The sequence below is a fragment of the Cricetulus griseus genome, chromosome 2 (assembly GCF_003668045.3).
Source record: "Cricetulus griseus strain 17A/GY chromosome 2, alternate assembly CriGri-PICRH-1.0, whole genome shotgun sequence".
In the NCBI taxonomy this organism is placed as follows: Eukaryota; Metazoa; Chordata; class Mammalia; order Rodentia; family Cricetidae; genus Cricetulus; species Cricetulus griseus.
The window spans coordinates 331,142,652-331,169,096 of record NC_048595.1 but is presented as its reverse complement, the minus strand read 5'-3'; the positions used below and the strand labels follow the sequence as shown (position 1 = coordinate 331,169,096).

The 26,445-nt window shown below is 43.7% G+C and overlaps 1 protein-coding gene across 1 annotated transcript in view; it reads right to left on the bottom strand.

Moving 5' to 3' along the window:
- Nucleotides 1-26,445, bottom strand: part of LOC113834187 (chondroitin sulfate proteoglycan 4) — a 91,479-nt gene that overhangs the window by 55,624 nt on the left and 9,410 nt on the right. Inside the window, exons 5-9 of the mRNA XM_035438785.1 lie at nucleotides 20,209-20,845; nucleotides 9,081-9,195; nucleotides 8,136-8,299; nucleotides 3,928-7,488; nucleotides 1,931-2,401 (exon numbers count right to left, since the gene is read on the bottom strand). Coding sequence (XP_035294676.1) covers nucleotides 1,931-2,401; nucleotides 3,928-7,488; nucleotides 8,136-8,299; nucleotides 9,081-9,195; nucleotides 20,209-20,845 — 4,948 coding nt within the window. The remainder of the gene's footprint in view (nucleotides 1-1,930; nucleotides 2,402-3,927; nucleotides 7,489-8,135; nucleotides 8,300-9,080; nucleotides 9,196-20,208; nucleotides 20,846-26,445) is intronic.

Sequence of the window (26,445 nt, the reverse complement as noted above, 5' to 3'; positions counted from 1 at the left end):
AGGCATATACCCAAAGGATCCATATACCCAAAGGATGAACATTCATACAACAAGGACATCTGTTCAACCATGTTCATAGCAGCATTATTTGTAGTAACCAGAACCTGGAAGCAACCTAGATGCCCCTAAACCAAAGAATGGACAGAGAAAACGTGGTACATTTACACAATGGAGTACTACTCAGCAGAAAAAAAAAATGGAATCTTGAAATTTGCAGGCAAGTGGATAAAACTAGAAGAAACCATCCTAAGTGAGGTATCCCAGTCACAGAAAGACAAACACAGTATGTACTCACCCATATATGGATATTAGATGTAGAGTAAAGGATTATCAGCCTATTATCCATATAGCCAGAGAAGCTAGGAAACAATACGGACCATAAGAGAGACATACATGATCCCCCAGTGAAGCGGAAAGGGACAAGAAAGAGCTCCTGAACAAATTGGGAGCATGGGGGATGGGAGAGGTAGGAGAAACAGGAGGGGAGAAGAGGAGGGGGTAGAAGAACTTGAGGGATCAAGAAGATTGAGTGGGGAGAGGAATAGAGGAGAGCAAGAAAAGGAACACATAAATAGAGGGAGCCATTATAGGTTCAAAGAGAAATATGACACTAGGGATTTACACAGAGATCCACAAGGATAACACCAACTAGGAATCTAAGCAATACTGGACAGGCTACCTTAAATGCCTTTCCCCTATAATGAGATTGATGACTACCTTAAATGCCATCCTAGAGCCTTCATCCAGTAGCTGATGGAAGCAGAAGCAGAGATCACAGCTAAGCACTGAGCCAAACTCCTGGAATCCAGTTTCAGAGAGGGGGGAGTGACAATCAAAGAGGTCAAGACCATGCTGGAAAAACTCACATAAACAGCTGACCTGAGCAAGTGGGAACTCATGGACCCCAGTCTGACAGCTGGAGAACCTACATAGGACCAAACCAGGCCCCCTGAACATGAGTGTCAGCTAGGCGCACTAGGCAGTCTTTGGGGCCTCTGGCAGTGGAACCAGGATGTATTCCTAGTGCATGAATGGACTTCGGGAGCTCATTTTCCATGGAGGGATACTCTCTTAGCCTAGATACACAAGGGAGGGCCTAGGCCCTGCCCCAAATGTCTTGACAGCTTTTAATGATTCCCTCATGGAAGGCCTCCTCCTCCCTGGGGAGTCGATGGGAGATGGGATGGGATGGGGTGTCGGTGAGGGGCATGGGAGGATGATATGTAAAATAAAATTGTTTCTAATTTAAATAAAATTTATTTTAAAATGGTGGAAATCATTAATTTATTCCTGTAAGAAAGCAAAGTTTAACTATAATAACAAAGCAAAGGAAGCAGATAACAACCTTGGGTTGATGTTGGTTATTTTATCTGCTTTCGTATCTGGATATCAGATGAGCAGTTGCATCCAGTTTGCTAACTGCCCGCACTGAGCCACTCTGGACACCTGTGGTCCCATGTTTAGCATACAGTATGTTCTTTGTAAAATACCTGGTGACTGGATTAATATCTGGGTGCTCCTGGTATCAATGAGGGTGACAGGGTGATTGGATGAAGGCAAAATAGCTGGACACTCTCATGGAGGTGGACATTAGTAAGGATGGCACTGTCAATTCATGGCATACAGTCAAAAGTCACAAGAGCCAGGATCTAAGAGAAGCTTCCAAATTCAAGTTAATGAAATGTTGAAATATTTTTAAACTACAAAGTCCCATCTCAGGAAGTAGTAAATAGGCCATCACAGAAAATGTTTAAGCAGTGTTCAACACTGTCCCTACGGGGATTTGACAGAGAGACTTCAAACATCTTGTGGGAAACTGGACTCCAAGGTCCCATCTCCCTAAAGCCTGTGAGTCTAAATGATAATGAATCAATTCCAACCCACCCCCTCTGGAACAACATTCTCAAATATATTAACTGAGATTTATTACCTGTTTCCTGGAAAATTTTCTTAGTTTTACTCTTGGAAAATTGGAACTTTCAATGTAACCATGCTTTGGTGGCTCGAGGAGAACAAATTCGCAGTCAACACTCTCAAAATACTTGCTTGGAATTCTGAGGTGGTCTGGTAGAAGTGCCTTGGAGCCCCCTTCCTGAACTGTGAAATTCTGTACCTCCAGTGGTATCCACTTAGGAACGATATCCAAATGTATTTCCACTCTCCTTACAAAGTGGGAGTCCTTGTTCACATCTAAGGTGAACTGATCCTTTTGTTGGCCAGGAGCTGTTTGTACATAAAGGACATTGCCATCATCAATATCCTTCCATGTGAAGCTCAGAGGGGACTTCCCATCTGTGCCCACACTGCCGTCTTCTGTGGTAGATTTTTGGAGGTATCCATGCTTTGGTGGAGTCCTGACTGTGAACACTGTCTCTGAAGAGATATTGTCTTCATTCCCAGCCTTGTATTCACAAACACAACACGAGAAGAAAAGCACATGAAGAACTATAAGAGTCAAAGCCACTGATGAACCAAATGATTTCTCTTAATATTGACAAGTAGCCTAAGTTACAATCAGGGTGGTTGCACAGCTTAAGGCCGAGTTGATCTGGGGCCAATACCAATATCTGGAACATCAGCTCCGATCACAATAAATAAATTATGGTCAACAGCACTTGAGTAGCTATGAAACATTTGCACACAGCAGTAAAATCCCTGAATATTCTAAAAATTAAGGTAAAAGAATTAGATGTCATAAGGAGAGGGTTGGATGCTTGCCTAGCATCTAGCATGTGCAAGGCCATGGATTTGATCTCCAGCATCACGGCAGGGAATTATAAAGAGAAAGAATCAAAGATGGTTTAAGGAAGAATAGTTGCATCACTAAAATTACACAATTGTAGAGGAAAGTGATTTTTCCGTTTAGTTCTACTTTCAGTAGCTCAGCATTTCCTATGCATTTTCATTTTATTGATTCAGCAAAGTCCATTTAGAAACAGTATTTGCAACTGATTTACAGTCACAAGAGGGAACATGCCCCCTTGTGGCGAAACACATTAACTCTCTAAGCTTGAAAAAAAAATGAGAAAAGCTGGTCCCTTCTATTCCCTTAATCAAGACTCCTCATTTGCCAAACTGATTGTAGCTCACACGCACCTCTGATATTACTGGTTACTCTTGGACAGCTTGCCTGCAGTCCTAAAGGCAGTGTTCGAACAGCCTGTGTGTCTGGCCAACTGTTAAAAAATACAGCTTGCCCATTCTACACCCTAGAGGAGATTCCCTAAAAACAACAGCCCGGTCAAACTGATCCATAAGGCTGTGCCTACTAGAAGTTTCAAGGTAGGAGTCTGAGGGAAATCTGTAGCTCTGCTCTCATCCTGGTACTGCTCCACTGGTCTACATCAGTTTCAGGAAACTAAATATGGCCACATCCAGAAATAAAGAAAGAGACTGTGCAATGGGAAATCCTTTTTATGTTTGTTAAACTACTACTCCCCCGAAACATAGATTAACCCATATCAAATGAAATGTTGCTAGTACTGCTGTTAGCAACAAATAAAAATACAAATCTCTGAATTTATCATAATATATACTTCCCTTCCTTAGTCCTACTTCATACTACACTAAGTATGGGCACACACATGAATGTGTACGTAAACACGGCTTTAATATAAGGCTGAACGCTGTGCAGATTTATTTCCAATTGTGGGAAAACTGGCAGAATCAAACTGCAAACCTCCTAACTTTTCATCTCAGTGGCACATAAATATGTATATAAGTGTGTGCAAACATACAATAGAGCTATTCCCAGTACTGTCAGTCACACACACACACACACACACACACACACACACACACACACACACACACACACACACGGGGTGGGGGGAGACAGAGAGGGTATTCTCAGAAGCAAACATATGGATTATTACCCCTTACTAGTCTAAGCCAGTAAGAATGCCCAGTGCTTTGGATGACGCCTACCTGGAGCTTTCCACTTCTCAGTTTTACTGGTTTTCCTTCTTCAACTGTAATGCTCCTGCTGTACAGAATCTGAGTGTACTGTTGGTGACTCTCCAAGGACACTTGGACACAAATGCTCACATCTAAGTAGGTATCTTTAACTTTCGCTGTCAAGTTAAACATATCGAAGTTCCCATCGCCATTGTGCCTATAAATCACATATCCCTGCTTCAGGTCATGCTGGGAAAATGAGTGAAACACAGAATTGTTGACCAGGATTCTGCCATGTTTGGGGGGTTGCAAGATGTGGAATTCAAACTCATGGTCTGTTCTGACATCTTGGTTTGTGGTGATGCTCAGGTTGGCTGTTGTGAAGCAGCTGTCCCTCCCTCTGGACACAAGCAGCCCTGTGTTGTTGACTATGTGGACATAGGCCTCTGACACACTGACTTCGAAAAGGGATGACGTGTAATGGACACCATCTGTCACAAACAGCAGGAATCGGGCAGAGTCTGGACCATGATGCCTGAAGAGCACACGCCCTTCCTGTAGGTCCTCTTGTCTGAACTGGTAGAGCTTCTGAGACGGGTCACTGGCTTTCACCAAATCTCCATTTGGTATGCCACGCCGAGTGTAGAGCAACTGCCCATCATCAAAATTTAAGTCAGGGTCATGGTAACAGAGGTCTGCTAGTGTCAGTAAGCGCTGGCTGCCCCGCACAACATGAAATACCTTATCAACCACTCGTACTGGCTTCTCATCATTCTTCAACTCAATAGAAATGCTGACTTTGATTTCTGTAGATGTGTATTCAGAGTCAAGACTTCTGACCCCTCCCTGTTGACCCAGATCTGTGGCAGAGGCCAAAACAATGAATTCATCACACTGGGTCTCAGAGTCATCGTGAACATATATCAGCTTTCCACCCACTATGTCTTCATCTGTGAACCCATTGATGCTACTGTCACTTCCCAGAGAAGCTGAAGAACTGACTAATTTCAGTTTCCCATGCTGAGGACTCTTTGTGACTTCATATTGGAAGACACGATTGTCTGATGTTTGAACAAATAATTCTGATTTTGTGATTAATGTCCATTCTCCTTCTTTTACAAACAACCCAGTGTTGGTTAAAATGATGTGAGTTTTATCTGCTTTAAGGTTTATCCTGAAAGTATAATCTTTTGATTCTATGTGTTTTACAATAATTGAAAAACTAAAAGCATCCTGTGAGTCTTCCCTGGATCTCCCCTGAGGCTCATAGCTTACTTTGGAGTCTGTAATGTTTTTTTGACTGAAAATTGAACTTGTTTGAAGAACTTCATTGCCGAGTAGCAAGTTTCCTTTCTTAGGTGGGCTCAGTAACTTGAAATATAGTTCCTGCTCAGCTACCTCCACATTCTCTGTTGCAGCCTGCAGATGGCCAGAATCCAATACTTTCTTGTTTTCCTTCCTAATCTCTAGAGGAATATTTTTTAGAAGTGTCAATTTCAGCAGCTGAACGGTGACAGGAAACAGGAGCTCTTTGCTTTCTCTCCCTTCTATGATCACTTTAAATTTAAAGTGATCTGTAACATTTCCTTGCTGCTGTTCTTTGAAAGAACTATAGTATCGGATCCAACCCCAGTCAATGGAACGTTGAGAAAAGGTACTAACTTGTTCCCATTCCCCGTTGGATCCCAGATGCTGAATTTGGCCAAACTGAGGTGGACGAGTGATCTCATAGAGAGTGTCCATGTCATGTTGTTCACCATTCACCTTCACTGACAAGTCACTCTGCGTGATCAGGACTGTTCCACCCTGTTGTACCACCATGTCACTCCTACCTGCCACTTCAAAGTCCCAAGGAACAGCCATGACCCGTAACACCACAGTATTGCTAACCAGCTCACCGTCTGTTGCTCTCAGCACAATCCGAGAGTTTCGATTACCCTTGTGCACGTAGAAAATATTGCCATGTTGTAAATCCACCTGTGTAAAACCATTGATGGCTCTCCCAGGGTTGTTGGCACTTTCTAAAAACCCAACATCTGCATTGAAATTGCTAAGAACCAAAAGTCTGAGATGCTGAGAGTCGGTGTCAGGGTCTGACACCTGTAACACATTGGGAGTCAGTTGTTTCTTAGAGTTCTCGAAGAGAAGCAAGTGTCCTTCTGGGAGCTTAAGGTATGGGGGGTCATTCACTGGAATGACAATAATGTTAAAAACATTTGGAGTGGGATCCTGCAACTGGGATGGTATTGCCCTCTTGCTGCTAGAAAAAACCCCAAATGTAAAAGAGTCTGTAGGCTCTTCCGAGCCATCGTGGATATACCACACTTTCCCACGCCTCAAATCTAACATAGTAAAAGTCCTCTCCATTTCTTGTGCAGACCGAACATCTATTTGAAGGAAACCATGAGTTGGCATTTCCTGTATTTTAAATAGTATCTGGGAATAGTTGATACCCAGTCCCGTAAAGTCCATATTCACTTTTATATGCCTCTGTCCCAGTAAGGCCCGTCCACCTTCTTGGACTTCCAACTTATTCAAAACCAAAAAGCTGCCACTTTGATTTTTCAGAAGAGAGCTGTCACTGGGAACTGCAGTGGAAGGGGATGGCTCTGGCTGAAACAGGTCTTCCATTGTCACAGAAGGATCTGTATCGTGGACACTGTCATTTGTGCACCCAGCAGAAACATCTTTGGAAACAAGCGCATCCTTTAATGCTCTCTTTTCCAAGTTTGCTTCCAAGGCTCTCAGGCATCCTTTTAGAGAGATGCCTCGAACAGATTTCCCAGGCACAGACACAAGTTCTAACCCCCGCACTGTTTCCCACATCCGGTGATTCAGGCCTCCCACAAACAGGGGGCCTTCAGAAACAAACGCTTGGCTTTGCAGAGGCAGCGTGGCTCTCACCCCTTGTTCATCTACCATGAGGTCCAGATGCCTCCTCGTGACTCTGAGTTGAACAATGTGCCACTTGTTGTCACTAACCAAGCGGAAAGATGAAAGTTGAGTTTTTGTCTCCCCCCTTCCTACATGAGCCTTCAGTAGACCCTCATGTATTTCCAAGGCAACAAAATCTCTTCCTCTACCTGACTGAAATGAAAGCAAGGCTTGTTGGGTTCCAGTTTGCACAGCAAATCTCAGTGTCCCTTCCCCCTGTACCCTCCATTCTGGAAAGGTGACATAGGACCTAGAGCTGAAAAAGCTAATAGCTTCATTCTTCCCAGCAAAAAACTCATCATTACATCCCAGTGACACCTCATAAACCTTCTTGAAACCAGGGAAAGACCTAAGGGATGTAAGGACCTCCCTCTGGTTAAACAGCACACCCTCTATGCATCCTCGGAAGTTGGGGGTCCTTCTGTCTAAGTAAGGAACATTGAGTCCCCCACGACCTCCCACATAGATTCCATGGTGAAATGTGAAGTTATGCATCCCCCCATCCAGTTGGCTAGTTGTCTCATAATGCTTGTCAACAACCAAGAAAACCTTATCCTTGCCATAGTACAGTTCCACTGAATGCCAAACCAAATTGTCCACATGAAGTCTTTGCTCAGAAAGAAGGAGCTGCTCACCCGGGCCCACGCTTATTTTCACCTAAGAGAGACAAGAGCCATAATTAATGAACCTCATCAAGATAATCATCTCGGAGTGTTTTACTGGGGGACTGGCATTGCTATGGTTTGGCCCTACTAATGGTGCAGCCTAAATACCGAACCCAGCAGGGCTGAGAGGGGCCGAGGCCTCAAAGACCTGATTGGGATGTTTAAAAGGGCTTAATGCAATGCTCTTCAGGAGAGTGAGTTCTCTTAAGGAAATGGATTGGTAACATGGGGTGGTGTCAGAAAGCAGGTTTGCCCCTTGCTTCCTCCTTTCACCAGAAGCCAAGCAGACTTTACCATCATCCTCTTACACACCCAGAAATGAATCTGCTGTGTATTTCCTTCATAAAGTAACCTAAATTACCCAGCCTCTGGTATGTTATTATTGCAAGGCAAAGTGAGGGAGGGAGAATAATAATGAATTTGGACATGAAAATCTTCTACAGTTATGGATTTCATATTGAAGTGAAAATTTCCAAAGTCAGAATATTTAAGACACGGTGGAAAAAAATGGAGACAATCCCACCCTAAATAAATGGTATATCACTTTATTCTAGTGAGAAATGGCTTGTTTCTTTTTCTGTTGCTTTGTGTTCTCTAGTAACTGAATGCTTATATATTTTAAAGATAAAATAATAATACCTGTAATATTCCTGACAGAAGTTCTATTAGGCAATAGTCAATTTTCCCAGCTGCAAGAAACAGCAAGCCTTGTGACTTGCTCGTTTGAAATCTCAACTGAAGCGACAATTCAGAGGAAACTTCTGTGATGCTGAGCCCCACGTAGCTCTCACCATAAAAGGATGCTTTGGGAAAGAAAAATACTGGTCAGTAAACTTGCTATACAGTGACTATGCTTTATATTCTCTTCATAGACTGACCCTGCCGAAGAAAGCTGCCTTGCCAAAGTCCACTCCCACTGTCTTGGGAGGCCCACCAACCCAGCATGTCTGTATCAAGACACAGCATTCTCTTCCCTATCTCGGGACAGCTCTGAGGGGCTCCTCTTCACTAGAACCCTCCAAAGGAGCAACCAGGGCTTTCACTAACCCTAAAGAGGAACTTGAATTCTTTATCTGCACAAGTCTGCTCTCTTGCCTTGTTCGAGACTTGATTCAAAGCTCCCCCTGATAAAACTCTTGCATATTAGTTCCATCTCAGATTTAGCTTCCCAGGGAACCTGACTGGCACTAGAAGTAGCCTTAAAAAGTAGACTCTGGAAGGGACTCGACGCTGAACCACCCTCAACTGAAATAACAATTAGGATGAGTGTTACTGTCGATTGGTGGGGCCCAGGAAATCCTGGCAGTGATGTTAAAGTTTCATTAGTTATGAACTTGCATGGCACAGCAGTGACAAAGTGCATACTAGTCCAGCCATGAAACGCTAAGCAATAAAAAGCAAAGGGCAAATATAACTATGAGGACAATGAAACTGGGTACTGACAGAAAGACAAGCCAAGGGAGGTTAGTGTCAATCATGACCTTTGTCCTCATTTCCCACAGGAGGAGAACAGAGGATGTTAAGATTCACACCAAGGAACCAATCATTAGAGTGGCCAAGCTCAAAAAGTCTCAGCTAAACAACCTCCATCTGACAAGGTGAAGGCTCTGGTTAGATCAAAGCCGAACACTGCCATATGAAACTGGAAATCCACACTGATGCCATCAAGCAGCTTGACTCTCAGACCTGCCTGAGCCCTCTGATTCAGCAGATGTGGGTTAGCACCTCAGAGTTTGCAGAGTTGCAGGTATCTCTCCACAAGATACTATGGGACCTCTGAAGATAGACCCCATTGCTTCTGCCAACAGTGAGATCCAAAAGCAAAGGGCAAGTCACGACTCAACCTATGGGGGGGAGAATCATGGTTGGCTGCCTGGATGTGGAATAGATAATGCAGACTCAAAGAGGGTGTCCATTTAATTATCTTAGATGCCTCTTAGCAATAAATAAATGAAGGTGGTCACCAAGGCATGCTGGCAAAGGCTCAAAGGAGTGAGTTGTAACATCAGGTGGCCACTGAAGCAAGAAGAAGTATTAGTTGGAATAAGGATCTACAGTGAATTAGTAGGTAAAGGAAAATTACCACTCAGATATGGCTCCCTGGCTTTACATGACAGAGTTAATCCAAGTGATATGTGGGGTAGCCCATGGTAGACTCTGAGACAGGCACTTTGATGAAGGACTTTGGACTCTGGTTGGTATGAATGCTATTGGAAAACAGTCCCCAGCATCTTCAGAACCTTCTAGCCTAGTTGAGACTGTCACTGAGATGACATCACAGCCTAACCCCTCTCTTCCCAATCAGCCTCCTTCTCTGCCCTTTACCCAGAGGTCAATCCAAAAACACAGGCTCTCTGAGGTTCTCTAGCCTGTCTTTAACTGTGACCCATTGAAGTGACAATTTGTGCATTCATCATCTGCACTAGTCCATGAGTTTTCTAAGGTGAAGACTATATCTTGTATATCTTTGTCTCTCTGGTACCTGGCACAGTCCCTAGCACACAGGGGATATAATAAGTTCTGTTGGTTCCCCTTTTGGTAGGCTACACAGACACATCCTTCCATTGAATTGCCTTGTGCAAAAACTCTAGGAAACCATACCAGTTAACCCAGAAGACTAGCCAGTGACTGATTGAGACAGAGCTCAGTGTTAACATGCATGATCTAGAGCCACTGTAGGATCAAGCTGAGAATGCATCAGCTGACACCACACCTTTGCTTTGTGACTCCTGCCCTCTATTGCTTCTCTCACTTCTTTACATTTTCCCATGGGAGAAATCACTCAGATTCCTCCTATCTCAGTCTCTCTGGCTAAGGAATCTGACTTGACAGATATGTAGAGCAAGCATGCATTTATTTAACTGGATTACCCTGGTTTAGTAAACCCTTCGTTTTATAGTTGAGCAAAATTGGATCTAGCTTAGGAATTTAGAAAAAGTCAATGGTTGGTTAGAGCTAAGGGGAAAAGCAACAGTTTAGGTGTTTTTCTGGTTTTATTTGTGCTTTTTTTTATTACCAAAACATTAAGTTTCTACAAAGGTGAATATAGCCTCTGCAGAGTTTTCCAGATACCATAAGCACTATATCTGTTAGAATGGTCACAAAAGTAGAGAGAGGGAGATGGCAGGTTTCTGGAAACTCAGAGTCCCTCACCATCTGAGCCCCATCCTTCTCAGGTCCTTCCATATGTCTCAAGGGACCTAGAGTTTACACCTAGAGTTTACAACCACCTTTTTCAGAGAAAAGTTGACCCATTTCCAAAGTCAAAGAGACAGTCTCGGTGAGCAAGATGGCCACACAGATGTGCCCAGTACTCACCTCCTCTTCCACAAGGAGGAGCCACAGCAAGAGCTGAAGAGCCATTCTTGGAGTTAAGTGACCCCAAACAACTGGACCTCAGCAAGGTCTCTCCCTGACAGTCAACCCTTGAAAGACTCTGTAAGACCTGGGATCACAGTATAGAAAGAAATATAAAGCATCCCATCTCGTGCCACTAGGCTTTCCAGCCAGGGGAGGGGGATTCTGCTGTGTGGGGAAAAAATTAACGTAAGTGCCCTGGCAAACTCCATGATGGCCACTGCTGGCAATCATAACTCCTGGGACGTTTCCTAGCCATCACAGGTTTGCAAACTGGTTAGGGCAGAAAACTGGAGCCTACATAGCAGCTTTGCTTTTAAAAAGGAATTCTCATCCTCTCCTCCTGAACTTCCATAGCATAGGCTCTCGTGGCTTGGTCCCAGCTTAAGAGGGAGTTGTTGTCTAATAGTGCTGGAGGGAGTGTAAACCCTTGTTCACTTTCATCACCAGGCACCATAGTTGAAGGAAGGACTGCAGCCTCACAGACCCAACTTGACCCAGCACAGCAGCTGTAACCCTAGCATCTAAGACTTCTCCACACCCAGCATTGTAGGGACAGACATCTCACATCTCACATAGAATGATGGGGAGTTCACCTTCCAGAACTGAGAGTCCACAGCGTTTATCCACTGGAAACAAAGAGTATGCAACCATACATGGACTCGGGCCAATACCAGGCCGGAAGGTACTGAACCACCCAAATAGTCTCAACCAATGGATAAACCCTGTGCTGAGTTTGATGCTTTCTACTCTCCCTTTGGGGTCAGAAGACAGTGTCCAAAGCACTTATGCAATCCCACCCCCATAATCCACAAATGGCATAGATCCCTCTACTACAATGGTTCTCAACCGTGGGTTGCAACTCCTTTGAAAATCCTCTATCTCCAAAAATATTTACATTACAATTCATAACAGTAGCAAAATGACAGTTATGAAGTAGCAACGAGACAGTTTTATGGTTGGGTCAGCACAACATGAGGAGCTGTATTAAAGGGTTGCAGTATTAGTGAGGTTGGGAACCACGCTCTGCTATCATTGTCCTGCACCATACTACCTTCTCACCTGCAGGAGGATGACTCCAGTTGTTGGAGCCACAGAGAAACCCTGCCTCGAAAAAGCAAAAAAAAAAAAAAAAAGCTGATTACATGGACATACAAGGCAAGTAAGATTGATTGTTTCATTGTTCTCTTAAAGGTGTGTTAAACAAACAGGCTGGTTATAGTCTTAAGTGTCCTCAAGGTGTGTTAGTAACTCTGGCTGTGAGGTTCAACCTCTGGCTGTGAGGTTCAACCAAAGGTCCAGCCTCTTAGAAAGTAAGAAATATTTTATTGGGGGGGGGGAGTTGAGACAAGGTTTCTTTGTGGCTTTGGAACTAGCTTTTGTAGACCAGGCTGGTCTCGAACTCACAGAGATCCACCTGCCTCTGCCTCCTGAGTGCTAGGACGAAAGGCGTGCACCACCACCGCCTGGCGTAAGAAATATTTTATCATATTGCATTGCCATGCCTACTAACGTCATTTGATCTAGAGTATAAAGCAAGAGCAAAGAGAAAAGGGGCGACTTCCTTATTGTCCCTGCTTATATATGAGCCTGCCTGCTATGTCACTTCCTGCCTGTATCACAAGATTTCTTTTTACTACATTTTACAATAAATGAAGAATTCTCAGCATACAACCTGATGATACATCTCAAGGACCTAGGAGTAAATCAAACCCCAAGTTAGTAAAAGGAAAGAAATAACAAAGACCAGGGAAAAATTAAACAAGATATATTCTAAAAACAGATAAAAGATCAGTGAAGCAAAGGGTTTTTTAAAAAAATAAATAAACAAAAGTGATAAAATAAAATACCTAGAAATAAATTTAGCCACGGAAGTGAAAGGAAAATTAGAAAGAAATTGAAAACATGCACAGAAAAGAAAGGCATCTCATGTTCATGAATTGGAATAATTCAAATTATTAAAATGTCTATATGCCATCTTAGGTGATTTGCAGATTCAAGGTAATTTCTATCAAAATACCAATGATACTCTTCACAGAGCTAGAAAGAAAATCCTAAATTTTATATTAAATACCAAAGACTCCAAATATTTTTTAAGGGTCTGAGGCATAACAATACCTGATTCTACAATTCTACAGTGCAATGGTAACCAAACATCGTGGCACAGGTACACAAACAGACACAAAGACCAATGGGACATAGGCATCCCAGAAACAAATCGATTCCCAATAAAGGCATCAAAAACATACATTGGAGAGACAGTACTGGGAAAGCAGAACCTTGGAACTTGACCCTCATCTCTCACCTTTGTACAAAAATCGACTCAGAATTATCAAGTGGAAGGACTCCAAAATCACATAAAAACCAGCAAAGACTGAGTTACCTCAGAATAAAAACAACTGACACAGAAGGGACAACTTAAAGGATGAGAGAAGATATTTGCCAACTATCCACCTGACAGGAGACTGGTATCCAAATACACAAGGAACTCAAAGGCTCAAGAGCAAAGTAAACAAGTTCCTACTAATGATCTGCACAGACACTTCTCAAAAGGAGAAATACAAATGGCCAACAGATGCGTGAAAAATGTTTGATGTGATGAGTGACTTGGAAAATTCAATTCAAAACTAGGATATCATCTTACCACAATTACAATGACTATTAACAAAACAATAACAAATGCTGCTAAGTATATGCAGAAGCAAAGGAACAGTTGTTAAGAAATGTAAATTAGGACAATCAATATGGAGATTCCTCAAAACAGTTAATAGATCTACCATAGGACCCAGCCTTCCCATTCTGACAAAATATCCAAGGGATGGAAGGTAAGCAAGGGATGACTTACATACATGTCCATGTTTTCTGCAGAACTACTCACAGTAGCTAAGAAAAATCAGCAGCAGACAAATGCATAAATGAAATTAGATAAATTGTGGATAACTGATATATGATACATAGATGTTTGACAGATAATGTTTAGATACATATTATATTATATTATATTATTATTTGGCCATAAAATAAATTACATCAAAATGGGTGGAACCAGGGAACATTAGGTTAGTGAAGTAATAAGCAAACATGTTCTGTCTTGTCTGTGGAAGTCTTTTTTATCTTTTTATCTTCTTTTGTTTTTTTCCATCCTTAATGTAGGAAAGAGATAACTAGGAGCTTGGAGGAAGGAGAATAAAGGGAGGCTGGAATTGATCAGTACCCCCTGTTTGTACTTGTAACACACATAACTTATAAAAATATGTTCAAAAGGCCAATCAATGTCAATAAACATATGAATAAGTAAACTCAGTGTCAGAATATAGAGTTAAAGTCATTAAGATAAAGCAAGCAACCATAAACCTCCCAGTCAGCGGAGTTTATTCTCCTGAATGTCTCCACATCCCAATTGCTGACAGGCTGTATTGTTAAGCGTTCAAAGCCAGGAAATGTTTTCTAAATCATAAGATCTACTGCTGAGATGACTAAATAGCATTCGTAAACAATATCCTTATATTTTCCCACGTTTCACCTCTCTGGCACTAGTCAATTCCAGTCCTAGCTGGCAGCTGGAAAATTCCATGTCTCCAGAGGAAAACAAGGAAGTGGGTTTAAAACTTCTGGTTTGACCATCTGAAGCCCCTTGATGTCCTCAGTTACCTCCAGGTTGACCCCATCTTCTCGGCCCCTGATACACGTCTCAGAATAAGAACAAACAGGAGGGGCTGGAGAGGTGGCTCAGAGGTTAAAAGCACTGACTGCTCTTCCAGAGGTCTTGAGTTCAATTCCCAGCAACCACATGGTGGCTCATAACCATCCATCCATTACGAGATCTGGTGCCCTCTTCTGGTGTGCAGATATACATGGAAGCAGAATGTTGTATACATAATAAATAAATAAAATCTTAAAAAAAAAAACCACCCATTTCTTAAAAAAAAAAAAAAAAAGAACAAACAGGAAAGCAAGTGAAATCAGTTCCCATAGGGAAAGGAGATCTGACTTACGGTGAAGGCATTCTAGCGTCTAATCAGGTTGAACAGAAATCTGAAGATGCTGTCCTTGAGCTGTGTGCTGAAATAAGTGGTAAAATGCACAATGCCAATGCTGTTTGGTAAGAAGGTAGCTAAAACACAGTGCTCCTAGAAGGCAAATATTTATTTTGGCCTGCGATTTCTCCCAAGAGACAATTTTCAGTCATCATATTTACGCTACAATTGACTCTAACTCATTCTCCCAAACTCTTCCTAGTTTTTTGTTGGATTTCGGTTTTTTGTGTTTGTTTTGGTTTGGATTTGGGTTTGACTTACTCTTTACTGAGTGCTTAGCATGTGCCAAGCATTGTCAAGAGCAGAAGGTAAATACTTAATTTAACAGCTGGCTGCCTATGAGAGTAAAAAGGTTCCCAGAAAGAAGAGTGCCCTGCAATGGTGGAGATGGTAGGATGGGAGCTGCTCTGGGTGACCTACAGAACAAGGGAACAAGAGAAATCAAAGCAATCTGTCTTTCCCAGGTCCACAAAGGAGCCCAAGGATTTCCTTTGGTACTGACGATTAAAAGGTAAACACGAGACTGCTGCTGTTTTACTTTTCATTGCTGTGATTGAAATACCTGAGGAAAGCAACTTAAGGGAGAAGGGGGTTATTTTTTCTTACAGTTTCAGATAGACACATTTCCTCCTGGCAAGGAAGACATGGAAGCAAGCAGAGACACTGTGGTGGCAGGAGCAGGAAGCTAGTTGGTCACACTGCATCCACACTCAGAATGAAGAGTGAAAAGTGAGGCCAGGCCAGTAAGCCTCAAGGGTTGCCCCAAGTGACACTTCCTCCAGTGAGGCTCCACTTCCTGAAGTTTCCACACTTTTCCAAACAGCACCACCAGTTGGGGGCCAAGTGTTTGAACAAATGAACCTATGGGGGGAGGTGGGGCATTTCACATTCAAACCACAATAGATAATCAAGCAATCACAATTTCTAATCATCAGACCATAGCTGACTCACTCAGTCTGGCTAAAGGACATGGAGTAGGGGCTTCCAGGCAAAACTTAGGGATGGAACAGGAGGAATGGTGGGAGAAAACGAAGAATTGACAGCACAAGGGAAGGTGGTTCTGTGAACGAGGATATAAATTAATTATTTTGAAAAATGCTTCAGGTCTATTTGCCATCACTGAAAATTAGAATACTTTTCTATAACTTTATTATCTGGGGTAATGTTATATCCTGTCCTTTAACACACTGCTGTGCTTAGAAATGGATTCCAGGAGAATCATGGGTATAGAAATTTGTGTTTAAAATTAAAATTGGAAAGAAAAATTAAAAAAAAAAACAAAAGCTCTCTGGCATCATACAAAATCCTAAGATGAAGTTCTTAGAAGAGCCCTGCACTGGAAAAGACGTCACACTCATCTTGTGTAATTTAAGCTCAGTAAATCAGTTGGAAATGCAAATTGTGCCCTATAGGTCATTTTTAACAATCTCTAGAGTTTTAATATACTGTGGATATTGTATCCACATCAAGTTGAAGTGGACTGTTTATTCAAGAGTCAGCTAACTTTAACCAGCTCTTCTGAAGAAAGAAAATTTACAAGCAAGACATAACTTAGCAGAAACATCCTAACTACCCTACACAACTTCCCTGTAGATGAACACAAAACTCTGCTCCATTAAATTTAAAACCAAGTAGGAAATCAATTAACTAAAATCTGCTCTATGGCTGCAGTGCAGGTTTGCCAGATGTTCGGTGAGCTGTGAAGGGCAACTCTGGCACCAAGCCCCTGTGCTAAATGTATTGTCGAAATAGTTGGAGGAAGACAGAAAGCAAAGGGCAGCAAGTTCAGACACACTAAAACATCTCCAGTTTCCAGGTTGATCTAGGTCCAGCCATGTACAGCCCCTTTGACTCTTTGCAAACCGTGAACCTACTAGGCTCTCAACTCTCAAGTTTACCCAAATTATTAGCCTTGGTGCAATTGCTCTGGGCTAGATCCTTGGGCTACCAAGGCAAAACCAGCAGTTACTCCACCCTTACCTCCTCTTGTGAAGGATTCCTGCGTCTGGCACTACTCTGGGGGAGGCTGTTCCTGTAGTCTCCGACGCAAACAGTCCCTGCTGAATAACTGAGTGGAGCAGTCCTGGAGCTCAGTCTGCCCTGGTTGTGCCAGAAGCTTCCCTCTGCTGTGCCACAGAGCCTATGCCCAACCAATCATGCTCTACATATGGTATGTGCTTCCCAGCTTCCTCCTCAGAAGTGTATGTCCATGCTGGACCCAGGCGTCCTTCCCAGAGTGACAATGCCCTCCCCTAAGATCTGAGATTGACAGCTCTTCCATCCTCTCCCTCTCCATGGCACCTGCCTTCTAACGCCCTTGCTGTAATTCTACAACCCTTATCTATCTTTTGTGCACCCATGGTCAGGCGGTAGGTGTTTGAACTGTGAGGATCCAGCACTCTGTGCCACGTGCCATCTGCTGTCACCCCAGCTGCTAAAGGAATCTGAATCTGTGCACCAGTTTTGAGACCCCAATCATAAAAGGAGTGCCAGGATATTTACCACAAAGACAAAAGAATATATAGGGACATCTGAGGTAGTTGCCATCTAAAAACCCAAACAACAACAAAAATGAACTCCATTTGTTTCAATGTGGTTGAAATTCTGTCTCCACTGACGTCGTGTGAAGTGGCTGTCCACCGCTTGTTGCACAAGCCTTCCAAAAGCAAACAGGGAACTCTGGAAAGTGGACTGGTGCTCCTCTCCTCTCTTGGCAGTCACTTACACCACATGCAGGCATGCCTGCTTAACTAGGTCCATCAATTACATTATCTCGCTGTAAGCAAACACATCCTCAGAAAAGAAAAGAAAAAGTCATGTTCTGTATAACCCAACAGTTTAAGAGTTGGGGACCTAGTCTCTACTATGCCAAAAAGACACATTAAAAGGTGGCCGCTAGTAGGAGATCATGGGGACACTTGAGGCATCACTCCCAAAAGAGATTGGGGTAGTTCTCAGGGAATCCTTGTTAGCTCTGGAGAGAAGTGTTCTAAAATGCCCAACGCACCCCACCTTGAACATTCTCTGGCTCCTCTCACACTTATGCAGGCTCCTGGCATAAAGCTAACTGCCAGGATTCCCTCACCAGAGCCAGCACCAAAGTCATGAGCTAAGGAAACCTCTTTAAACAAATTCAGCCTTGGGTGTTTTCTCATAGAATAATTAATACAAGATGTTTTTAAAAATTCTTTCACACAAGTCATGGGTAAAGATACATTATAAAAAATGAAAAGAGCTGCAATGCCAAACAACAGGTGCCCATTCAGCCTTGTTGGAATGCAAAAGAAATATTTGACAAGAAGGTGGCCAAAATTAGAAACAAACAAAACAAACCACTGATAATATGGATCCAGTGCAATGTACATCTTATTACCTTCAGAAAGTAGTCAATGATAATAGTATGATTCATAAATAAAAATACATGAGGCATGTGCACCAAAAGTACTTTTACTAGACAATATCTACTGACAGACAAAGATGGCTTCTGCCGTGGTGACTTGCCAAGCTGACCTATCCATCACCCTGCACCCTTCAAGGACTAGGAACAGAGCTCACCTTGGGCGATTCATTTGTTCAAGGAAACACCCTGAATTCCACAAGGAGACAAGGGGGTAAAATGAATTCAATTACACATGTGGCAACTCAGGAAAATATTCTCGGGAATGGAGGGGTGGCTCAGCAATTACAAGCATGAGCTGATCTTCCAGAAGACCAGGGTTCAATTCCCAGAATCCATATGGTGGCTCACAACTGTAACTTCAGTTCCAGGGTATCCAATCCCCTCTTCTGGTCTCTCCCAACACCAGGCACATGCACAGGAAACAGACATATATGCAGGTAAAACACCCATAGCTACATCCATGCACAACTGTAAGGACTTGGATCCAACTGGGGTGGGAGGGAAAAGAAGAAAAGGCAGATGAACACACAGACAGACGCTGGCTGGGGTCAGATGGTCTGACCCAGAAGCTCAGCACATTTATTATATAAAGCTTGACAGAGGGACACAGTTATTGTTACTACATACAGATAAATAGAGGCAGGGTTTGTGGTACCCAGCTGGATCAAGGAGACAGACAGGTTGAGCTAATATCAGGAGCAGTCTCTGTAGGCCAAAACTGGGGGGAGGGGGGGCTGTAGAGGACATTCTCTACACATACTGTCACATTCACACATGGACCAGGGGAAGGCTTTGCCATTTCCCTCCTAGCCTTACCAAAGGGACAAGGGGAAGACTTTGCTATTCCTGTATGTATCTGAGGCTCTGGGGTTCTTGACATAGTGGAGCTCAGGGCTTCCTCTTCTCCCCACATGCAACCCATCCACAGAAAAGAATAATAATAAAATATTCTTCCAACCACCACCAAGTAGATTTTGGCCAGATTTTTGCCTACAATATTTGTCATGTTGTCAGGGTCATGGATGAAGAACATAAATGTTAAAGTGCCTGCTGTGGAATTCTTTACTCAACAGCGAAGTTACGTACCTAGCCTAGAGGAGTATACAACCTAGTGTCTCCTAGCCTTTTTCATTGCATTGAAGAGGAGGAACAGGGAATAATGACTAGGGGAGGCTGGAAATGAGTGTTTATTGGGCATTCTCAGTGTGCTAAGGGCTGTTTTGGTTAAGCCTCTCTGAAGACATAATTACCATAGTAAATTTACAGAGGCAAAACCAAGACTCAGAGAAGTAACCGTGCAGAGTAACTGGAAACAGAAGACAGCCCTTGGGTTTGAAGCCTAACTGACTGCTAAGCCAGGGACCTCTCTTTGCCCCCACACTATTAATGGCTCCCTTCACTATTCACTGTCCTCTGGAGTCAGGTCCTGACCTTCAGCCCTTTGCCACACCCACCCTTGGAACCAGAAGGGGCAGGAAAGCCTGCAGGTGAGGACCTAGGAAATAAGAGGGAAGATGATGAAGGTAGAACTATCCAAGCAGCCTCCTCACCACCTGGAAAAGAAGGGTGAGGTATCCTCCAGGACATAGATGGCCCCGGAGCATTACCCTGAAAATGAATTTAAGTCTTCAGAATCTGATAGAAAATACTACAGACATGCAACTCCTGTGATTTGGAACTTCTGGAAGTCTTTTGTTGAATTTAAGGTGGGAAGGCCCAGGAACTGGGGCCCACTCATGTAAAAGTTTAAAGAAGCACATGGCTAGTAATCTGGAAGGTAGGCAAAACACCATGGAAAAAGAAATCACTTTATATATTTGGGGTTAGAAAAGTCAAGGCCCTCTATGGTGGGTCTTAAGGGACGAGGAGCCAGGGGGTCAAAGAATATCCTAGAGGAACTGGGGTCCCCAACGCCTACCAAGTCACATAAGACCAAATAGCTCCCTGGCCGAACTAAAAAGGACTTGCAGGTCCGGGGCCGCCCACAGGAGTCGGCCATTCTGCTGGTCAGATGGCCGACCTTAAAACTCCGAGTCCCGGAGTTGACGGCGTGGAGGTGGGGCGCAGGCCCGGGCTGGGAGTTGGAAGTGGTCGGCCCTGGTGACGCCTGTGCGCAGGGCCGCTCTGCGTCCTCCCCTACGCCCAGCTCGGGGACACAGAGCCTGAGCGCGCCTCGGGTCCCGAAGGCCGCTCGCCTGGCTCGCCCAGCCACCTCCCCGGCCCGCGCTCCAACCCAACCGCCCACCCCTCTGCTCAGTGCAGCTTGGCCTGGCCCGCCCGGGGCGGGGAAGGGAAGTTGGGGGCGCGTACCTCCAAGCGCCCCGCGCGGCCCGCAGAGCTCCAGGCAGGCGGCGAGCAGCACGAGGCAACGGACCCCCGGCCGCCCCATCCCGCCAGGCTGTCCCGGGGCCACGCCGAGCTCTACCTGCTCGGGCCACTGCCCGCCGTGCGCCCCGGAGCCTGGCGAGGGGCGGCGTCCCCAGCCGCGCGGCCCGACGGGGCGGGGCACTTCTGCTACCTGCAGCTGTTGCGCGGGTTCAGCGCTGGTTGGCCGCCTGGGTGAAATCAGAGGGGGCTAGGGTGTGGGCTCCAACGCAATGCAGGCGACAGAGGGGACAAGGAGTAGGTGGCCCCCTCCCCTGATTACAGATCTGGAGCTCGGTGTGCCTGACTGGAGAGAGACCTCTGGACAACAGGCTGGTGGGGGAGTGGGGGAAGGGTAGGGCAGGACCCAAGCTGGACTTGAAACAACCGGTTCCTCTGACCAAAGCACATCTCAAAAGGACAAGGGGCTCGTTTTTCTCGGCCTTATTCTAAAGCGGGCCATCTGTGTAGATGTTTGTGAGTATGTGTTGGATGAGCAGTGGGAACAGCAGGAGAGAAGGTAGCCTAGCCATTTCTTTTGCAAATATGAGCCTTAGTTTTGTTTCTTTTAAAACCTGGTCCCTAAGTTAAATCTGAACTTTTGGAGCAACTACCTCTCAAAATAATTAATGTCTAAGATTTGACATGTGGCCGCTATCATTTCCTACCTTGGGAGTCATGGTTATAAGTCACAGAGAGAAGAACTTCCATACAAGTAGCGCCCCTGGGAGATGGTTTGACTGGAGGATTTCGGGGCTCTCCAAAACTGGCTTCCCTGGGTTACATTTTTTTCAACGCCCGCGGTTGTCAAAATGCCAGTTCTCTGGCTACCAGGACAGTCAATGTTAGTCCTGCTTTGTTCCTAGTAAAACCAACGATGACTTCATTTCCCTTTCGTTCCCTTTTTTAGTTCTGTAATAAAATGCTTTTTAATCATAGAATCACATTTTGACCTTTTCTGCAGCAGAAAATCTGTGAGGCTACTGTTCCACTTCTAAAAAATATGTTTTGTCTACCCAGCAGCCTTCCATGATCCTGGGAGCCTCGCCTTCCTTTAGCAGGACTGCATTCTACTGCCTGCCCCACCTTGTGTGGGGAAATAGGAGTTGGCACCCACTTCTAAGACCACCCCTCAGTCAACATGATGGGCTGGGGAGGAGGGGTTCCTGACTGGAGCAGGGCCAGTCATTTCTAATCTGAAGATTCCCATTGAAAACATGTAAGAAGGCTGCCTGCAGCTCTCCAGAGGGGAGGACGAGAAACTATGGATAGCTTTGGTCTCAGACATTTCAAATAAGCTAGTGCACAAAAAGAAGGCAAGACATAGAAAAGGGCTGTGGCTCTTGACCTGGGATTGGGATCTACCATCTCCATTCATCCCTGAAACCAGCTGCACCTTATTCCTTTCTGGGTTGTTTTTGCATAAACCATTCAAGTCCCCTTTTAACCGAATCTACCTGGAGTTAGGTTCCATGCTTGTAACCAAAAGCAACCTGTCAACTTAATATTTATAAACATAAAATATAAACATGAAAAAATAAAATGGCCCCCATTGGGAGTGGCACTATTAGAAGGTGTGGCCTTGTTGAAGTAGGTGTGGCCTTGTTGGAGGAAGTATGTCACAGTGTGGGTGGGCTTTAAGGTTTCAGAAGCTCAACCTAGGCTCAGTATTTCACTGTTCTTTCTGCTGCCTGAGGATCCAGGTGTAGAGCTCCCAGCCCCTCTCCAGCACCATGTCTGCCTACACTCCACCATGCTTCTTGCCATGATGCTAATGGACTAAATCTCTGAACTGTAAGCCAGCCCCTAATTAAATGTCTACTTTTATAAGAGATGATGTGGTCATGGTGTCTCTGCACAGCAATAAAACCCTAACTAAGATACTTTCTAGATGTTGCATTCAGAATGTAAGTCAATATTAGCCCAGACTGACTCTTTCTGAACAAAGCACTGGAGGTAGAATTTATGATCAAGTCAGCTCAGGCTCTGTAGGCCAACATAAATCAGTCTAAAAGCACAAACAGGCTCCCAAAGAGATTTTAACCATCACCAATGTCTTCCAGAAGGGCTTCTATTCAATTGTCATCTCTAAGAACATAGTTGGCTATCTGGAAAGCCCTGCTACAAATGCTAGCTAGGGTACTAGTAACTGGCATTGTGTAGGACCTTGGAAAAGTCACTTACAAGTCCTATTTGTCTCTGTGTATAAACTGAAGATCTTATAAGCTTATAATATGACTTTGCAGACTGATGATTAAGTATTGAACATCATGTGTGGTTCATAGTAAGATTTCACCAGACACTACTATACCAGGGAGCCCAACCAGGGCCATAGGGCTCCTCTGCCAGCCTCTAAAGCATCCTTGGTCTTATCTTTAGGACAGAGGGCTATTTTATTTTCCTTCTATAGGCTTAGCAAATATACAACTGAAGTCTAATCCTGTTACCACGTTAGTGGTCTACAGAAAACTCCAGCTACCCTCAAGTACTGATTTTCTTGATGCTGAACAACTGTGAACCAAGTGGGGTGCAGAGCTATAGCTCTTGTCCCTGAAGTGTGGCAAGCCACTACAACAGCTTGCTTCTGCCCCTAAAAGATGAAAGGAATTGATTAAATAAAGTCCCTTCAGGCTCAGCACTTTATGATCCTAATTAGATATCACTGGTATTGGGACCAATGCACCATTTAAATGAAGCCCTTTTAATTAGCACATAGGGAAACATCAAATGTTTGAATTTCTTTACACAAGCTAAAGAAGTGATTGCTAATAAACTCAGAGCTTTTAATTTTGAGAAAATAGTTAAATTGTCAAAGAGAGAAGATAGGATTATTTCCCTGTAGAACATCCCTTGTTCCTCTTTTTTAAATGACTTCTAATCCATCATTTGCATCATTTCAAGATGGAATGTGGTCTCCAGCCAATTTAGATGGCTCTAAAATGAGGAGAAATTAAAATGTTCACAGGTTTTATGGGAAATCCATTGTTTATGATGACTTTAAGTCTGGTGTTCTTCACAGTGTCTACCCAAGAAACCAATCCACATAAAGGTCACATTCCTTTATGTAGCTATTCCAACTGGCAACAGCTACAAGCTAGATGACAGCTCTGACCAGCTCTACAGAGAATATTTCAAGACAGCTGCTATGAGTAGAAAAAAAATCTTTTCCAAGTAGGAAGATACCAGTGTTTCTGGCTCTCCCATACCAGTGGGACAATAAACCCTTTATGGGAGAGACAATCCTAACAGACAACCACAGCTAATAATGCTGAGGCATATTTAGTGGGAGAGAAGGGATCTTGGAAAATCAGAGGTGGGCCAAAGAGGTCATTCTGTTGTGCAGCCACCTAAATCCATGCACCTCCCTTCTCCTTTAAACCCAAAGGGTCTTGGAAGCTCTCTTTAAATGATAGCTTCCAGAAGGAGTGACACTGCAGGGAAATTCTCTGGCTGTGTTGTGATACATATCCTGGAGAGGCTATTTTTATTCATCCTGGAGAGTAACCAATAAGAGATTGCATCCAAGATCAGTTTAATGACCATTGAGTTGATCAAGGTAATTTAAGGAGAATGGATGATGCAGCAATTGCACCAAAAAAGCCTTCCCCCAGTATGGGCGATGGCTCAACAAAAAGCCTTCACCCATAGGGTGATGACTCATAAAAGCTACATAACTGGGGTCCCACTGAATGCTTCCCCTCTCACAGTGGTTTACAAAATTTTTATAGGACCTTAAGGAGAGACATTGTGAGCCTTGGGTGTTTCTTAAAATAGCCCCCTCCCCAACACATCCCTGAAGAAAGCAGCTATAGAACAAGACAAACTTACCATTATTTGGGGAAGCGGGTTTTTTTATGTGTATGCTCTTTAAACTCTGATGATACAGGTGATGAGAGATTCAAACCCAAGCTCCATGGTTCATGAAAGCAAGTTGCTTAACCTTCAAGAATCAGTTTTTCCATCTGGAACATGGTGATGTCATAAGGTTAAATGAGATCATCCAAATGGTAAGCTGAGCATATGTTGTCTTAGTTAGAGGGTACTATTGCTATGATGAAATACCATGACCAAAGCAGCTTGGGGAAGAAAGGGTTTATTTTGCTCACAGTTTCCTAAAATAGTCCATCATAAAAAGCAGTAAGGGCAGGAACCTGGACAGGAGCTGATGCAGAGGCCATAGAGGAGTGCTATTACCTGTATTCCCATGGCTTGCTCAGCCTTGTTTCTTATAGAACCTAGGACCACCAGTCCAGGGGTGGTCCCACTCACAATGGGCTAGTCCCTCCCCCATTGACCACTTATTAAGAAAATGCCTTAGAACTGGATCTTACAGAGGCATTTTCTCAATTAAGTCTCCCTTCTCTCTGATGATTCTACTTTGTGTCAAGCAGACATAAAACTAAACAGTACACGTGGCAACAAGCAGCATTTTGACAGTTAATTGTTGTGATGGTTTGAAAAAAAAATGGCCCCATAGGGAAAGGAGGTATGGCCTTATTGGAGTAGGTGTGGGCTTGTTGAAGGAAGTGTGTCACTGTGGGAGCAGGCTTTGGGGTCTCATTTATGCTTAAGCTGTGCCTAGTTCACTTCCTGTTGCCTGCAGATCAAGATTTAAAACTCTCAGCTACCTCTCTAGCACCATATATGCCTGCATGCTACCTTGCTTCCTGCCAGGACAATAATAACCTCTGAAACTGTCAGTCTGCCCCAATTAAATGTTTTCCCTTATAAGAGTTGCCACGGACATGATGTCTCTTCACAGCAATGGAAACCCTAAGACTGTTTATTAGTCCTTTACAGATAACTCTTCTGTAAGTAATATATTCAGAGACTGGAGAGATAGAGATAGCTCAGTGCATGTTTGAGCTTCCTTTCTGTTGCTGCTATAAAACACTCTGGCCAAAAGCAAATGAAGGGAGGGAAGGGTTTTTTTTTCTTCCCTCTGTCTTACGGGTTATAGTCCATCACTGAAGAAATCAAGACAGGAACTCAAGGCAAGACCCTGAAGGCAAGCCTGCTTGCTAGTCCATGCAGCATTACCTCAATCACAGCCAAGGAAGTACCACAAAACATGGAAGATACTGCTTGCTGACTTATTCTCAGGCTCATGCTTAGCTAACCTGTATATAGTGCAAGACCACCTGCCCAGGGCACAGCACTACCCACAATTGCTGGGACCTTTTATATCAATTAATAAAACAATCCCTCCACAGACATGCCAACAGGCCAATCTGATCTAGGCAATCCTCAATGGAGACTTTCTTCTCAGATGGCTCTAGACTGTGTCAAATTGATATTTAAAGCTAATTAGGACAGTCATGAAGTGATTGCCTCATAGCCGTAGGACCTGAGTTTAATATCCAGAATTCATGTAAAATTCTAGGCATGCTGGTATGAGCTTGTGACCCCACCCATGAACAGGCAGTAACAGGAGGATCCCTTGCTGGTCAGCTATTCTGACCCAATTGCTGAGCTCCAGGCCAATGAGAGACCCCATCTCAAAGATGCAGATGGCATTGCTAAAGATGACACTCAAGGTTGTCCCCTGGCCTCCACATATATTTTCACACAGGTGTATATACATGCCCCCCACATATATGCATCCATACACACATGAGCACATGTACACGCATATTCACATATGTATAAAAAGTAAAGATTATACTCCTTAAAGACATTCAAATACCACGAGGAAAAGAGAATACCTAAATATGGGAAGTAAATAGGAATTTATTTGTTTAAAACTATTATTCCACCACTGAGTTTGCTTGTGTGCAGCAGAACTGCATTG